The 17,939-nt window shown below is 36.3% G+C and overlaps 3 protein-coding genes across 4 annotated transcripts in view; all 3 read left to right on the top strand.

Annotated features, from left to right (window-relative positions):
- The window catches only part of LOC18604609, a 10,894-nt gene extending 7,476 nt beyond the window's left edge, over positions 1 to 3,418 (top strand). Inside the window, exons 11-13 of one of the 2 annotated variants that reach the window (XR_001927216.1) lie at positions 1,551 to 1,768; positions 2,471 to 2,568; positions 2,867 to 3,418. Coding sequence is in view for 1 of the 2 variants with exons in the window: in XM_018118093.1 (XP_017973582.1) it covers positions 1,551 to 1,768; positions 2,482 to 2,568; positions 2,867 to 3,031 (470 nt within the window). In the remaining variant the exon portion in view is untranslated. The remainder of the gene's footprint in view (positions 1 to 1,550; positions 1,769 to 2,470; positions 2,569 to 2,866) is intronic. The other variant, XM_018118093.1, reaches the window with a different exon arrangement.
- On the top strand, positions 5,962 to 7,386 carry LOC108661153. Its single transcript, XM_018117047.1, has 3 exons — positions 5,962 to 6,258; positions 6,358 to 6,714; positions 6,814 to 7,386. Exons 1-3 carry the CDS (start codon positions 5,962 to 5,964, stop codon positions 7,384 to 7,386), a joined length of 1,227 nt encoding a protein of 408 aa, XP_017972536.1.
- Positions 15,788 to 17,857, top strand: LOC108661413 (isochorismate synthase 2, chloroplastic-like). The gene is made up of 3 exons (XM_018118072.1): positions 15,788 to 15,975; positions 16,110 to 16,298; positions 17,512 to 17,857. The coding sequence occupies exons 1-3, from the start codon at positions 15,853 to 15,855 to the stop codon at positions 17,758 to 17,760; spliced, it is 561 nt and encodes a 186-aa protein (XP_017973561.1). The 5' UTR covers positions 15,788 to 15,852; the 3' UTR covers positions 17,761 to 17,857.

The following is a 17,939-nucleotide window of genomic DNA, read 5'->3' as shown; positions in this document are numbered from 1 at the left end:
ATACATATATATATATATATATATACATACATATATATATATATACATACATACATATATATATATACATACATACATACATACATACATACATATATACATATACATATATACATATATACATACATACATACATACATATATACATACATACATACATACATACACATATATATATATGTACATAAGCACACTTATGGACATATTTGTTTATACATGATGTACACATGCACATAAGAATATTATCTAATTGTGTTAGTTTAAATGACATGCTATTTTCTTGAGTTTTAGTAACATCTTAAATGAGTTCTGATACTTTGGATGTATAGCTTGAAGCTTGAACTATAATGTATTTTGTTTCTTAAAAAGCGAGGGTATTCTACTTACAGTTTTTCGCATGTTTGTTAGTAGTCCATGTACATATTTTGTAGTTTTGAGGTTATGCAGTCTGGGATAATGGTTACTGTATACATATGAATATAACTTAAATGCTTGTCACTTTGAAATGTAGCTGTAGGGTTTCAGACCAATAATGAACAGAGATTGCCCTTACTGAATTAGAGTGCCATACCTCATATTTTAATCTTGCGTTACATTCATGGCATTTTTATTGATAACATTGGTCTGGGATGTTCTCACTTAAATTGATTGGTTGGGTCATAAGGGTTGAGGGTTCAAAAAATGCCAACAATTCCTGGTTTTTGTGCTAAGTAATTTTGTGCTGTTTGATTTAAGTTACTAATAGCAACATTCTTAAACAATTTGAAGCTAAACTAGAAGGTAAATGCTGGAGAAAATCCTAAAGGGCGGGAGATTGTGAGATGACAGTGGGTATTTAGTTTACACTGCAAACATATTTTATTTGCATAATGTGCTATTGATGTAATGCTAGAGGTCGGTGTTGTTTGTTTCTCTTCTTTTAGCTTCCTTTGGAGGCTAGAGGTTTTTCCAAGACTCAAGCAATTTATACAGCTTGATAGGATACAAGTTTTTTTTACGTGCAAATTGCACAGGGACTATATTGAATATCAAGTGTTATGAATTAAAAAAAATGAACATAGTATTTATATTTTGGTTAAAAACTAATAAAGTTTCAATTAGATTATAAGTTTATCATATAGATGAGTTTTTATCTAACAAGTTAAGTTTGACAAATTACAGAATAAAAAGTAGTGTTTTGGTTTAGACTGCACCACAACTTCACTTGAAAATTATTTGAGTAAATATTATTAGAAATAAATTAAAAAAGTTATAAATGTATTTTACCCTTCAAAAAATTTCAAACCCCTTTGGCCAATAAAAAAATTTCAAACCCCTTAATTTCTATTTTGTATAGTAATATTGATGAGTCAAAAAATAAACTGTAGTGATTTGATTAAACTATAACTTAAAGCAATTCAACTAATTTTAACTCTATCATAAAATTTTATTAGAAACAAAAGTGATAAGGTTATTTTCGTCTTCACAAAAGTTGCACTCCAACTTTATATTGGTATGTATATCCAGTGTTTTCTGTCTCACAGTTAATTATATTTATCCAATTTACCTAGGATTTCAAGATTTAGATTCTTCAAAGGATGACAATAGGAGGGATGCTGAGGGGGACCATCCTGTGGAGGTGAAAGAATTAAGTCGGAGTAAATGGTCAAACGATTTGGACGAAGATGAAATTGAAGGACCAGAAGCTATTAAGGGAAACTTGAATGCTTTTTCTGGGTTGATCCAAGCATACAAGAAGAAGGGAAAATCTGTGCATTGGAGTGACCAGGTATTCCTTATATTGCAGAACATATTTTGTGTTTGCCAGTAAATGCCAGTATTTTGTGTGTTTGCCCAAAATGTTTTAAGTTCCCCGTTCCCCCCAATTTTAATGTTACTGAGGAAATTGCTCAACATGCATAGACATTTACTCAGGTCTGCATGTGTTTGTGTATATAAACGAATGTGGCTGTTGTAAATATTTCAACCATGTAGCTACACTGTTGCTTAAGCAGTCATAAAAGCGTCTCCTTCTCCACCTTATTTCTCAGTTGCTATAAATGCTGTCAAGTTGTTTTCCTGTGCATTCTTGAGCCCTTCAGCACAGCAATTATCATGTACTGTCTAGCAGTGTGGGTTCTCGCCTGGAAGGATGAATGACCATGGATCATTGTGATGAAATTATAGGGAAAGGTCACTTAAATCTTTTACCATTAGTTGTCTGTTTGATGGGGTCAGTTGAGGAACAGAACTAAAATAACCTTTGATTAAAGACCTTAATGGAGATAATCTGATAAGATCTGTATAATCTGTATCAGAGTTATATTATTTGCTGTAGTTATGCAGGAAAACTCTAGTCTTTGGCAGCTGTCTCCCTAATTCATATTCCGCTTTGAAAATGTCTTGCCTCTAATTAGTTTCTGTTTGATAAAATATAAAATAGAGGTTTTCTGCTGCTCCTGGTGGCTTTTACACCTCTTATTTATTTTAGTTATTTTTCAGGGCGGTGACACTGGATTCTCAATAGGTGCAGCAAAGAAGGCCAAAATGTTGTCTCTAGTGATTGGACCAGGAGCTGGTTACAATTTGGTCAGTCATGCCATTATCATATCTGGTCTTTCAGTTTTAGCCATTTAGATTTCAATGGAAAAAATTCTATTTAGCTGTCTGCTATGACATTTAATATCCTTCAATTAATTATTAGTTTTATGTAAGCATTTTCATGTTGGAAGGAAATTGCTTCACTGAGAAGTCAGTGAATGACAGGACGGACTTCTTATGATTAAGTATTAATTTTGATGAGTCGAATACTCTCTCCACTGAGTTAAATATCTCTTAGAAAGGCTTAACTGTAACATCATGGTGCTTGTGCTTCCATCACTTGCAGAAGTCTAACCCATTACCTATGGAGGAGAGCCATACATCCAACAGCAGTGGCACTTTGAAGAAGCAGAGTTCATTCCAAGAGCGACTTCGTGCAGAGCAGGACTCCTTTAAAGCTATTTTTGATAGGAGGAAGAGAATCGGCAGGCTTGATCTTGACGAGGATTAGTATAATTAAAAATCCGGGGGAAGTTTTGCCTTTGTAGAGATGTTTAGCATGACTGCTTTCTCTGGCCGCGCGCCCACCACCCCCCATTCCCCACGTTTTTTGGGTATTTTATGGGGGGACTTGCGGGATGTTTGTAGATTAGTATGGAAAAAGAGAGGTGGTTCGGTCAAACTGTAGCTGTAATACAGAATGAGAATTCAATCTCCATGGTAGGAAAAGAAAGTTTTTCTACCACCATTATCAAATTCATAGTTGTAATCGTTTTCTTGGCATCTCAATGCCTGTGTGATGCATTCCATGACGTGCCAGAAGTTATCCATATTACTAAAATTCACTAAATAAAATTTTCTGATCTGGTCTGCGACCCAGGCATTAGATTAATACTTATAGCTGACGTATTCAGATTTTATTGTATTTTCTCCACGAAATTATGTTGACTTGCATGATCAATGTTTAATAATAAATTTAGCAAACCTAGACTCAAATATGCGAAAGAGTTTGAAGAGGTGAATGCATTTTGCTACAGGGTTTTATTTATCTTTCTACCCTTGTGCAACTCATAATTAAGATTGAAGCAAAACAGGGGCTTCCTCTCTCTCTCGTCTGCTACAATCTTTTTCTTGCACTGCATGGTCAAGGGTGCAAAGTTCCAAACTAGTTTTCTGATTTACTGGCTGCACTTTAGAATTGTTTTTCTTTATTTTTTCTTTTTTCAAAGTCAAGTTTGTGTTCAAAGTCGTGTAAATGATAAGGCCAGGTATGCAGGATTAGGAAGTGAAACGTAATTGATCCCAATAATGGAGTTTGGTGAAGGTTTTAAATAATAAAAACATGTTTATCAAGTCTTACGTTGGCAGCGGCATTATAAAAATGTCCAAAATCTTTCCTCTTATTATATTCTTAGCCATTGGTTGCTCTAATTTAAAAACCTTATCAGTTCAGCCTTACTCTCTCTCTCTCTCAATATTTATAATAAGGGTACAATGCCTAAAACCCTTAACTTTTAATCGAAATTTGAACGGATGCATTAATTTTCGAAATCGATATTCTGTTTAAAAAAAAATCTTTCACTCGACACATTGATTCAATCATTAGTTAATTATTAGTATTTCGTTAATTTAATGACGTAACAATATTAGAAAAATAATTTCTTTTTATTAATTTTAAAAATTACTATTATATAATTTTTTTTTGAAAAATAATTTCTGATTGCTGACCACCTCACAGTAATCGAATCTGGTCGAAAGTGTCAATTTGGTCAGATTGAGAACCTTAGATCATGGTGCTCCCATCGTGAGTGCTCTTTGAGAGCACCTAACGTGGTGCTTTTGGCAAGCACCGTTTTGGTGCTCTCGCTTCCTTAAGGAGCACTAATCTTGGTGGTTATGAGAGTACCAGATCCAATACTCTTTGAGAAATTTGGTCGGATAGGTTGATTGGTCAGGTAAAGAACATCGTCAGTTGACTTAAAAAAAAAAGTAAAAAAAAAAAGAAAGATATTTTAAATATTTTAATTTAAATATTAATGTCATTTAACTATTTGAGATAGAACATATATTTTACAAATGAATGAATTTATGTGTAATTATAGTTAAAAGTTAAAAATGGTAGAATATTTTTGAAGAAATTGTGAGAAATAGGCCTCCTCATAAGGTGATTTTAGAAATAACCACCCATATAAAGTTATTTATTTCTAGCCAAAAAGAACCATGAGTAGACCAAAATGCCCTTAAAAATATAGTGGTAAATTAAGCTCCTGATATCTCCCTCCCGTTAGAGAGAAAATAGAAATAAATGTTCAGTTGTTTGAATTGTATCAACTCTGTCATCTTTCTCTCTCAGCTCTTTGAATTGTATCAACTCTGTCAACTTTCTGTAAAGCACCATCGTCATCAGCTCTCTCAGCTCTCTGAACTGTATGAGCTCTATCAATTCTCTGTTGAGCACCATCAGCATCGGGCTGTGGTCTATCTCTCGGCATCTGGCCATATTGTCGTCGATAAATAGACCCTATAGTAGAGATGACATCAAGGTATGTTATTGGGTTTATTGCTGCAACACATAAATTTTTGAAACTTTTTGTGTAAATTAGAACATAGATTAGAAACATTGTCTAGAGTTGTTACACGTTATGCATTTATAAAACAAATGGCGTGTAAAAAATATACTAAAATAACATGTGTTAGCACATGGCGTGTAACATTTTTATTTAACATGGCGTGTAACATGCTGTGAACATGGCGTGTAACAATTTTTGAACTTGCGTGTAGAATTTTTGGGCATGGCGTGTAACATTTTTTAAAAATGACGTGTAACAACATGACTGACAAATTCTAGAACATGACATGTAATGTGTAAAATGATTGACAAAATTTTTTTGTTTTCAAAATTTCAGTGGGGTTCCAAATGTGCGACTTGTGATAAGACACGATGGTCAGTGAGTGGATGGTATTTACAAGGGTGGTGAGTCACAAATAAGGGGGGTTAGGAGTGATTTGTCGTTTGTGCGCTTGATGAAGCTGGTTGAAGATATTGTTGGGGTAAACTCAAAAATTGACAAGATTGAGTTACATGCATTGATTAGTACACCCGGAGAGCTATCACGGCCAATTATCAAGGACGATGAGGATGTTGCATTAATTCTGCTAGAACAGAGAAATGTTCTGACTGTGTATGTCAGCATTAAAGGACGCCAAACAAATGTTATGTCACATGAAAAAGCTGAACAACATGGTAATCAACTCAATCAAAATGAGATTTACAATGCTTCAAATATACCACAGCATTCGGTTTGTAACCCACAACAATGGCAATTGACGTATGCAGAAGAGTTTGTGCAGCTCGGTAGACACCCAACATTCACAGAACAGTTGGGTGCACAATTCTGATCAGGATGTGCATCGAACTAATTACTTGCTTTTGTCTAACAAATGAAACGATCGGGTGAAACTGTAGAGGGTGTAATGGCATTTTCAAATGAGAATGCGACACTTGAGGACAACACTACGACATTAGAGGGTGACACTGCGACGCTCGAGGATAATACTACATATGATGAGGGAAATGAGGATTTGTTCCCTGCTGATGAATATAGATTTGATGACAATTCAGATGATGGGCTTGATGAATGGCATGATGAGAGTTCAGACGATGACTGGCTTTATGACAGTGACATTCCAATTTGCGATAATGTTGAAGGCGAAACAAAACCTGTTGAAGGTGTTGATGTAAGAGATGTCCAGTGTGATGACCCCATATATAATAACCCTATCGCTAATGAAAACGGGATTCATTCCCCTGATACATTACTCCATGACAGTTATTAGGAAAGGGGAAATGCAGGGATATCTCGTACGTGGGTAATTCTAGGTGCAAAAAGGTTCTCCTTCCAAACAATTACCACTGAGGAGTCGACATGTGCCGATTATCTCTTATACAAAAGAAGAATGTTTTCCTTGAAGGCCGAGTTGAAACGAGCTTTGAACATGTTGGCTCTAAAAGAACAATTTGGGATAAGAGTAAAAAGGTCATATAAAGGTCGTTATGAGGTTGGTTGCAAGGACAAAGCATGTAAGTTCGATGTGCGTGCAACGAAGTTACTTGAAGGAGAATATTGGCAAGTTCGGATGTTCCACAAAGTACACACGTGTACTGTCGATGGCTTGCAAGGGCGATTTTCAACTGTGAGTGCGAAAATAATTGGTGAACTTATATCACACAAACTTCGGGCTAATGGAGTAGCATTGAGACCTAAGGATATAATTGGTGAGATGAGGGTTTAGTGGGGATTGGAATGCTTGTATGGTAAGGCTTGGCAAGCGAAGGAGTATGCGAAGAAGCTTGTTTTCGGTCCCCCGGAGGAGTCATTTCAACTATTACCCTCATATTTTTATATGTTGGAACAAGAAAATCCCGACACAATCACTACAGTGGCTACTGATGTGGTAGAAAGATTCAAATATTGTTTCTGGTCATACGAGACTTGTATTCGGGGGTTTAGGGATGTAATGCGTCTTATGGTTACAATTGATGTGACACATTTGAAAAGCAAGTTCAAGGGTGTTCTATTTATCGCTGTATGCAAAGATGCGAACAAGTGTGTATATCCAATTGTGTTTGGCATCGGCCATGTTGAGGACAAAGACTCATGGACGTGGTTTCTTAGCAAGCTGCGTGATGCGGTTGGTTGTCCTGAAAACATTAGGTTCATTTCTAATCAGCATCTTAGCATTAAGAAAACAATCCAAAATGCATACCCAGAAACACACCACGGATTATGCGGTTACCACTTGAAGAAAAACTTTAAAAACAAGTTCAAGCATGACGATGTTTCTATGATTTTCAACCTTGCTTGAGATTGCTATAAGGTTTTCGATTTCAACAGACATATGAACTAGCTCAAGCAGATTCACGTGAGAGCCCACACTAACCTTATGAGAATAGGCCCTAAAAGATAGGCACGTTTACGTTCACCGATAAGACGATACCAACTCATGACATCCAACATTGCAGAATGTGTTAACTCATGCTTGAAGCATGCAAGACAAATACCAATCACTGTTTTGATCGAGTTCATCAAAGACATGTTCTCGCGTTGGTTCCATGATCGATAAAAGGAGGGCTTGGTTCCAGCCCTTAGGTTGCTAGGCAGTTGAGCAAACGGTTCAATGATGCATAACGCTTAATAGTTAAACCTATCAACTGAGTGGAGTTTGAATTTAAAGATGGGAAGATGGACGGACTTGTAAACTTGTCCAAGAAGATGTGTTCATGTTGTGAGTTTCAAACAGATTTACTACCATGCAATCATGCCCTTGCAACAATAAGGTCAGAATATCTATTTTTCTTATTTGAACCCTAATTGACATAGCATTTACATTGTGCTTGAACATTGAGTTCATTATATTTTTCAGTAAATGCAAACGTGAAGTCGTTGAATTCTGCGCTGACTACTACAAGACAACCATTTTAGTGGAGGGTTATGCGAGGTCCATTTGCCCAGTAGGGCATCCTAGTGAGTGGGACATCCCCCTTCATGTAAAACAAATTGTCTTGTTACCACCATCTTAGCGAGGCCAAGTGGGAAGACCTAGGAGGAGAAGGATTTCATCGACTATTGAAGGCAGTTGAGCATAGAGATATTCGCAATGCAAGAGGTACAAGTATAATAGAGCCCATCCCCATTTGCAGTTCCATCCACAAATCCGCACCATGTCCAACTCAATCGACGCTTCCACTAGTGCGATGACCAAAAGCATGTTCAAGTTGCAGACAAACCGATCACACACAACTGTCCAATATGAAGGACACTATCTGAAAACATAGGGTGTCTTGTGGATGAAGACAACTTGTCAACCAAACTAAATGTGTGAGCCATGTGCAATACTTTTCTGACAATTTCCTCTTGTAGTTTCTTACACTCATTCATATTTTGTGTTTGTTAGTTTCCTTTTGTAGATGAGTCTTTATTTTTTCTATTAATTTTATAGATATATTATTTGATTATTCATTTCATTTTGTTGGTAGTTTTGAGCAGTGAATAGAGTTGCAAAGTCCCTATACTATTCGTGTAGATTATTATTGATATGCTTATTAATAAGCTAAATATTTAACTGTAAAAGATTTAGGGTGTTGAAAGTATATATACATATTTTTTCACTTAATTATTTGATTATAGAATATGTAAAATAATTTATCATTTTGGCAAAAATTAAGTTTGAATTCTCCTTTAAAAAAAAAGAAATTTGTAAAAATTTCAAATCTGACGTCGAATTTAGATGAATAACTTGTATTACGTTTAAATAAAATAATATAAAATGACTAAATAATTTCTTTCTTCTACTATTTATAATAGTAGAGAAAATGTTTTATTTAACTTCATTTTTTAGTTGAGCTAAAGTCAAATAAGGAAAAAAATGTTGATTTAGTGTTTTCTGATTTAAAAATTGAAAAACAGAGATATGGAGTTATCAATGATTATAAAATTAATTCCTCGTTCCGACTTGCTTAATTTGGACATGACAAACCTCTTATTACAATCATAGAATCTGAGTTCAATGCTTGCAATTATTTATTCATTTTTTATGCTTTAATTTTGTTGAATATTTTAAGTTATTTTTTTAAAGTTGAAATTTTCTAGATTAAATACTGTATTCATGGTTGATAAAGTTAAATATAATTACTAATATTGGTTCCATCTTATGTTATTAACAATTTTTTGTTTGGGTTTCGAAATGAATAATTTAAATTTCTTTCAATTTAGGCCCTATACCGTTAATTTTTATCCACTTTAGTCCCTTTTTTCCTTAGCGGGAAAATTTGATCTTCAGTTTGAGAACTAAATTGAACTAAATATGGGAGTATAGGGACTGCCTCTGTCTTTTTAACCTTTTGTCAGCCAGATGCTGTAATTTGTAGATGTCAACGACATCTTCTGGTGACACGCTAAGTGGAAGTAGATTTATGGCATGACACGTTGACTTCTCCAGTATTGTACGATGACAAGCCACCCCCCAATTGTCATATGTCGGTGTCATCTTCCGGTGACACGCTGAGTGGTAGCAAATTTATGGCTTGACATGCTGAGTGCAAGCAAATTTATGGTGTGACACTCTGAGTGCCAGCAGATTTTTGACGTGACATGCTGAGTGCAAGTAGATTTATGGCGTGACACACTAAGTGCAAGTAGATTTATGGCATGACACTCTAAGTGGTAGCAGATTCATGGGGTGACACGCTGAGTGCAAGCATATTTATGGCGTGACACGCTATGTTGTAGCAGATATATGGTGTGACAGGTTGACTTGTTGCAGATTTATGGCGTGACATGTTGAGTGCAAGCAGATTTATGACATGACATGCTAACTTGTTTCAATATTCAAGGGTGACACGCCATGCCCCAATGGGGTGACAAGCCACATGGTTACAGTATTAATTTAAATTTACATTAGCTTCTGAGATTTATAGGCACTGTGTTTGAATTGAAAAATGAATGTATAAATGTACGAATATTAAAATTAATAAAATTAATTGTATTTACAAAATATGTACATACAACTCCAAATATGTTCAGGGTTCGCTCTCACAACTGTTGAAAAAAATTTCTAGAGCGTATTGGCTACGTATATTAGCAATTATATTCTGCTTAACTTTGATTAGTTCCGATTGCAAAATATCGTCAATGTACCTTATGGTGAACATACCGCAGTTGACATTATCATTCTGCTGATGCACTTTAACTTTTGGCAAATGAATTTCCAATGGCATCAACGTCGAATCTAGTGTCTTTTGGCTCATTTTGTGGAAATAACCGACTTTGTGGCAGATGATTGGGATCATTGTCATAAGGGGTGTCATCTGAGCTGTACACACACAGTTATCCTTAGCATCCGAAGTTCTTGTGGAGTCTACCACCTTGATCATCCACCTGACAAGTCAATCTTTGCAACCACCCAATGCCCACTCACATTGCAAGGCGTGACGATGAAATCGACATCTTCCCATTTTTTTATCATATGTCGGCCTCTCACCTTCCATGTACCTCTGTAACTCATCTGAAATTTCCATCGTGGACTGGCCATTTTCAGTTGGAAATGCGGTGTAGAGCATATGGATGGTGTTTTGTCAAACATGTATACATTAGCTTACACTTTATATAATAAAAAACTTTAGTATTTTCAGGATTGAAAAATTTACAAATAAACTTACAAAGAATATCATATCAACCACGCATGCACGGTGTGTTGTACAGTTTTGACTTTGGCCCTGTCTTGTGCTTACAGAGTAGGCTAAGGCATGCGTCTATTTGTTCACTTGTCATTTCTTTTTTGGGATCCTCTAATGTTGTGAAAAAGTTAGCTCTTTGATCTCCTAAAATCCCGATGTTACACCTGCACATGTAACAGAATGAATTTCAAAAGGCTTGGTGGATTAATGTTTCATTCAAAAACAATATTTGCAATGTTATTTATGAGCTTACCTCGCACACTTGTCTTTCTAGAAAGCTTTGTACCTTTCCATCACTGAGTTCTTAACATCCCGAAGGCACACTGATGGGTCAACATACGGGCTTGCCATGTATTTGCTGGCCATTTTGACCCATGCTTGTTCAGTTGGGTCTGAAATCAGTGCTTCAAGATGATGGACATCAGATAACTCTGGTGACGACACCCATGACGCGTTGCCTTCAAGAGTGCTTTAACGAAGATGGTCCCTTTCAGCCAGAACTAATGTAGGTTCCCATCCCCTCTTACTATTGCCTCGACTACTGCATCGGCCTTAGGAAGATGGTCCCGCTTAAGCCTCAACTGAGTGAAGGTCCCTCTCCCATCCTGCAGATGCATCGATAACCGAATTGACCTCAAGAACATGGTTTCCTTCAGCATCATCTGATTGAAGGGTGACATCCTCTACTACAACATCATCGACATGAGTTACATTCTCTCTGTTAGCAGCAATAACGTCATGGTGAATGTGAACATAAGGTTCATCACGCTGCCCATCATCAGCATCATCGTGGTCGTCACTAATATCGTGCAATGAAGCATCACCCTACAAAATGAGACAAATGGGAAAATCCATTAGCTCATAAAATACCACAAACCATAAACTGGGAATAAAAAATAGGATTACACCTGCTAAACGTAAACCACCAATATATTAGCGAAGATAGAATAGCGTACTTGTGATTTCAGGCCGTCTAGAATCTGATGAACTATACGGTCCTCCAATGTTTGCATTGTGAGAATTCATGATTGAATTGAAGCCTTTAGCTCCAACATGTCTTTTCCATACCTGCTCATGATTTGTCGCAGCTGACGTTTCGTGACTACTCCGTCATTGACTCTTGTCACATGGGTCAACTACAATAACATATATTATTATGTTATTTAATAATCATATATGTTCACTGTTGAACATTAACCGTTAAAACTTTAATATCTTTACTGGCGACTCGTTAGCACTGTGCGATTGAGTTGGATCGATCGGTCGTTGAAGAGCTATTGTTGCCTCCATCAACTGTAATAATAGAAATTACTGTGGTACTTGATAAACATATGTGGAAATGTTGAACACAAACAGTTAGAACCGATTTTACCGACAGCTCGTTAGCATAATGCATCTGAGGAGGACCTCTCGATGGTTGTAGAGCTATTGTCGTATGGTCCAATTGCAAACATAGATATATTATTCGATAATCACATATGGAATTGTTTAACACAAACCGTTAGAACCGATCTTACCGACGGCTCGTTAGCATGGTGCGTTTGAGGAGGACCTCTCGGTGGTTGTGGAGTTGTCGTCGCATGGTCCAACTGCAAACACAGATATGTTATTTGATAATCACATATGAAATTGTTAAACAAAAACCTTTAGAACCATCCTTACCGACCGTTCACTGCCATTGCCATGGTCATCCCCTTCTTCCATCAACTCAGGGTTTGACAGCTCATCGACTCTAGCAGAGACGGTGTGCCTCCGCTTCGTGGCACCAATGGCTTTTTTTTGCTTGAAGGTTCTCTTTTTTTCCCTTGCACCTAAGCCCCAGTTCGCCTGATCCTCCATGTGCCTTATTGGCACGTATTGGTGGCCCTCAGATAACGGGACATTAATGTCCACAAAATACTCCCATCTAGCCTCATCTGGGGTGGGCTTTAAGGTCTCGACTGCCCACAACTACAAAATAAGGATTGTGATTAAATTTTAGGGAAAATTATTATACAAATTCATAGCAAAAATTAGTAGTTGTTCACTCACATGCTGAGATGACTCCAACTTCTTAACTGCCTTGTAGAAGTCTTTTGGCTTCTGATTGCATTGCCATTTGCACATACATAGGTAGACATTGTCTTTTGGAGCAGAGGGGGTAACTATCTTTCGCAAGGCTAGAATTGCCTCCATTGCCCAGAACTGTAAGTCAAATGTAACTATTATCAGACCGTAAATGATAAACGAGTGCAACCATAAATTATTATGTCAAAAGGAAAATGAAAAATGTTACGTGACAGTACCTGTATCACCCACGTGAATCCGTAAATGTTGTAGCATAAACGAGTATCCTTTTGCAAGTTTGAGGTAGGCATTTTGAACGCCTTCAAAAGGTAGTCCAAGGTTAGCCTCTAAACATAGTGACCCTATGGGAAGACATTCCAAACATCGATGTCCTCCACCAATGACAAGAGCCATGGTGTCACCCGTCTACGGTAGTCTTGACCAAATAAAATGTTATTCGCGATAAAGATGAGTGCCATCTTGGTCGAGTCTCTTAGTCGCTGAAAGTTACCTTCGAGAAACGTAACAAGCAACGCCTGCAGTTTAACATTCTGCTGCCTGTTCCAGTATCGCACATGAATTTCGTCCACAACAACCTTATACGGTTGTGTGAACACATCGGGTATTCAACCAAACTTTAGTCTAGTGATAAGGCAAAACTCTTGCTTTGATATGCGCACCTTACTTTTGCCAATGGCAAACCATAGCTCATGCTCCATTGAATTTGTCTTAGTGATTCAACAAATCATGATGTTATGTAGGAGACCAGCACAAAAGCAGCCTTGTGGATATACGTCAAGCAACATTCCGAAGTAGATACGCTTCACTGCATCGTACTTCCCTTTCTCTTGGAGAGTCTTGATGTAATGCAGTTGCGACCTTTTACAGTGGGTGTTAATGGAGACATTGAATGCCCACTTCTCCCTCGGCATAATAAGCAAATTGTTAAGATCCTCATACTATCTGGACTGTATCTGCAAAACATGGCACACATGCACGAGTGAGTTAACCCATAATGTGCAATAAGGTATACTGAAGAAAGAAATAAATGTTGTTACACGTCATGCATATCAAGTAAAATGTTGTTACACGCCATGCATATCAAGTTAAATGTTGTTACACGCCATGCATAATGTTGTTACACGCCATGCATATCAAGTAAAGTGTTGTTACACGCCATGCATATCACGTAAAATGTTGTTACACGCCATGCATATCAAGTTAAATGTTGTTATAGGCCATGCATAATGTTGTTACATGCCATGCATATCAAGTAAAGTGTTGTTACACGCCATGCATATCACGTAAAATGTTGTTATACGCTATGTGTATCAAGTCAAATGTTGTTACACGCCATGGATATCAAGTAAAATGTTGTTACACGCCATGCATAGCAAGTCAAATGTTGTTACATGCCAACGCTGACACGCCAATCACTATAATTACTGTCTCCTTACATGAACTGGCCTAAAATACCCATGGCGTGTGACATGTCAATCAGTATAATTACTAACTCGTTACACGAACTGTCCTAAAATAACCAATGTCATGACACGCTAAAAACCCCAAAAAGCAATTAACCCACTACATGCCATATCAAATGTTGTAGTTTGTGTTACACGGTATGCAGTCGCCGACCCTCTTCAAACCTTTGGTTCTACCATAAAGCCAGGAAGAAAATAGTTTAAACATAACAATTGCAAAAAACATGAACATATCAAACAACCCAGCAAAAAATTAACAAATAGAAGAAAGTTTTAATTTCAGACTGACTGACCTCTTCACTAATAACCGACATTGTTGCTGTGGTGTCGTTAAGCTTGCAAAGAACGAAGTCGAACACTTTGGTACCTTTGAGAATGAGGAATGAATCAAACTCTCTTCACACAGACATTTGTGATTTTTGAAAAATATTTAATTAAAATGAAATGGCCTTATAATATTCATTTATTCATTTTATTCATTTAGTGGAAGTCCAATCGGTTTCCTCGTTATTTGCCCACTTCCTATTTCAAACCATGTCGTGTCACATGTTCAAGCCATGCTGTGCCACACACTCTAAACCCTACCGTGTCATAGATTCCCTCCATGACGTGTCACAAACTCTAAACCTTACCGTGTCATAGATTCCTTCCATGGTGTATCACAAACTCTAAACCCTACCGTGTCACAGATTCCTTCCATGGCGTGTCACAAATTTTGAACCTTGTCGTGTCACAACTGTGTCACATATGCTCATCATGCCGTCTCACATGTTCTCACCATGGCGTGTTACATATGCACACCATGGAGTGCCACATTCTCATACTAGCATGTCACATATTTTCACCATGTCATCTAACATATTCCTTCCGAGTCGTGTTACATATTCTCACCCTGCTGTGTTACAAATTCCCTTCATGGCGTGTCATAAACTTTAAACCCAGCCGTGTCACACATTCCTAACATGCCATTCCAGAAACTTTATGACACGGCTGGGTTAAAAGTTTATGGCCTGCTGTAGCACGACCATTTCATGCTTTGGATTCACATCTTTCTCCTTTCGATTCACCACCATATCTGGGATTTTTGGTTTCACATCATTCTCGAAGCTTTCGATTCATCATGACTGATTCCTCATTTAGTTTAATATCACTCTCTTAGTATTATCTGAGTGCCATGTCTGAAATATCTGAAAAACCATCTTATGTAACATTATTTTGTTTTGCACAAGTTTCGCGGAAAAAAAAATGGATGTTTTGTATAAAATTAGATGTTCGTAAATTCTTTACATATTTATTTTCTTATTTTCTACGTGTTTGAGAATGCGTGTTAACGAATATTTTCCATTGAGGGTATTTTTGTCTCAAAATTTATTCTTATGGTTAAAAATAGTTAAAATTATCTGAAAGCTTATTTCTAAAAACACTTTATTTTTAAGAGTTAAAAAAAAAATTTTCAATATTTTTTCCTTATAATAGTCCTTTGAGGCACGTAATTCTATTCGTCACACCAAGAGCTTTCGCCTTCTTCTTTCTCCTTCCCTCCCTCCCTCTCATCCTCCAGCAATCATGGCTGCTACTGGTGCAGGAAGGCACTACGTTGCACGTTTCGTGGATTCAGAACTGACCAAATGCACTCTCTCTTACTCCCAGCATTCTTCTTGCAGGCAGTCCATCCAAGTTTTTCACAACGTAAAAACTTTTTCATTTTTCTTTTGTTTTCCACTGTCCATCATGCTTATTGCACTGTTCTGTTGATTTTCCTTGTTCCTGCTACTGAAATTTGACATGGTATTTTTTTTAACCTTTTCCGGAAATGGAAACAGAAATTTCAGGTTTGTACACTATCCATGAATGGGTGCCAGGGTGACCCCAAACTCCCTGTAGGCACCATTGAAACACGTACACTAGCAGCAGTTCCATCTCCTGCATTGGCCATGGACAGGCTGAATCTCGCCATTGGAGATTTGAAATACAGCCCACCACCCTTCAGCTCTGGCATAATTCGGCTCCAGGTTAGTTCCTTGGCCATGAGTTACATTAATATTCAGAAACACTGTTCTGTGTCTGTCTTCAACAAAGTCTATCCGCGATGGTGTCAGAGATTTTTCTTATCTGTAATGATCCAATAATGGGGAAATGGGTTGTTGCCACGTGGTTGGTATTGCAGGGTGTGGTTGTAACATATTCTTCCTTATTCCTTATCCTGCACTCACTGCAATTCCCAATTTATTGGTTTTTTTTTCTTAAAACGAGCAAAGAAACAAGAAATGTGGGCATTGCCCGTGATTCAAAACCAAAATTTCAATGATTGTTGGTAATTAGGACTAGTATTTTGTCTGAATGTTAAGTATAAAAAATTTAAGGTCACCATGGCAAATAACATTAACATATAGGCCAAAAATCAAAGGCCCAAAAGAAATCATTCCAATAATATAATATATACGTGTCTGATTTTTTTAATATTAAAGAAAATAGTCTTATCGCTTTATATTTGCATCTTTAATTCATGAATTCTCTGTCTAGTGATTTGATCGTGAGTTTTTCTAATATAAAATTTTCAAATTCAAGTCAAGTGATTTACAGATGATGTCAGCGTGATGTTTTAAAATTTTTTTGAATTATTTAAAAATATTTTTATTTTTTAATTATATTTAATCAAAAATTTTTATTTTTATTTTAAGTTAAATATGTTTTTTATGATTTACGATTGATTAATTATAATTAATTAAAATATTATTTATTATTTTTATATTAATATGACGTTTACGTAAAAAGTAAAAAATATGATGTGATTACGTCATTATGCAATATTAATACACTATATCATCAATTGTTATCACGTATCAATATATTACGATAACATGATGTGATATAAAAATAATAAATAATATTTTAATTAATAATAATTATTAATTATGAAGATTTATTTAATTAAAAACAAAAATATAAGAATTTGATCAAATTAAGTTTTTATAAATAAATTTTTTGAAATAGTTTAAGAAATTTTTTGTAATATTATGTTTATGATATTCATAAGATGGAGGAAAATTGAAAATGATTGGGGCTAAAATACAAACACGGAAAAGTTCAGTGCCAAGAGCATAAAATCTCAAGAGTTTATTACTAATAGTAAATATCCCTTCCCGCGTAAATAATAGCTAAAGACCCAACCAACTTTTGAACAGAGAAAGAAAACTAAACTTGATATGTGTGTGTTGTTTGAAGGTACCAATCCAGCAGCGAATTGAAGCTATCGAGTGGCTCCATGCTCAAAACCAGATTCTTCCTCGTTGTTTCTTCTCTGGTAGAAGAAGTAGAGCCAACGGTGCCAATCTCTTGGTAGACATGACCAATGGAAATGGCCACAACTCCTTCGGACAGAATCTGCTCAGCGTCGCTGGTGTTGGCTCCGCCGTCTTCTTTCGACAACTTCATCCCTTCTCTTATGATGATTGGAGGTCCATTACCAGGTAAATTATTTTTATTTAACTTATAATGAAATTGTCGATTTGAATCGCTACTAAGTACTCGAATTAATTAAGTTCCCGTCCATCATTTGCACTTTCGACTAATCATTAGGTGAAACGTCTGGCTTGTCTAAATACAAACAATAATATATATATATATATATATATATATATATATATATATAT

This window comes from Theobroma cacao, chromosome 3 (genome assembly GCF_000208745.1).
Source record: "Theobroma cacao cultivar B97-61/B2 chromosome 3, Criollo_cocoa_genome_V2, whole genome shotgun sequence".
In the NCBI taxonomy this organism is placed as follows: Eukaryota; Viridiplantae; Streptophyta; class Magnoliopsida; order Malvales; family Malvaceae; genus Theobroma; species Theobroma cacao.
The sequence above is the reverse complement of the archived record's forward strand: the minus strand, read 5'-3'. Positions and strand labels throughout refer to the sequence as shown.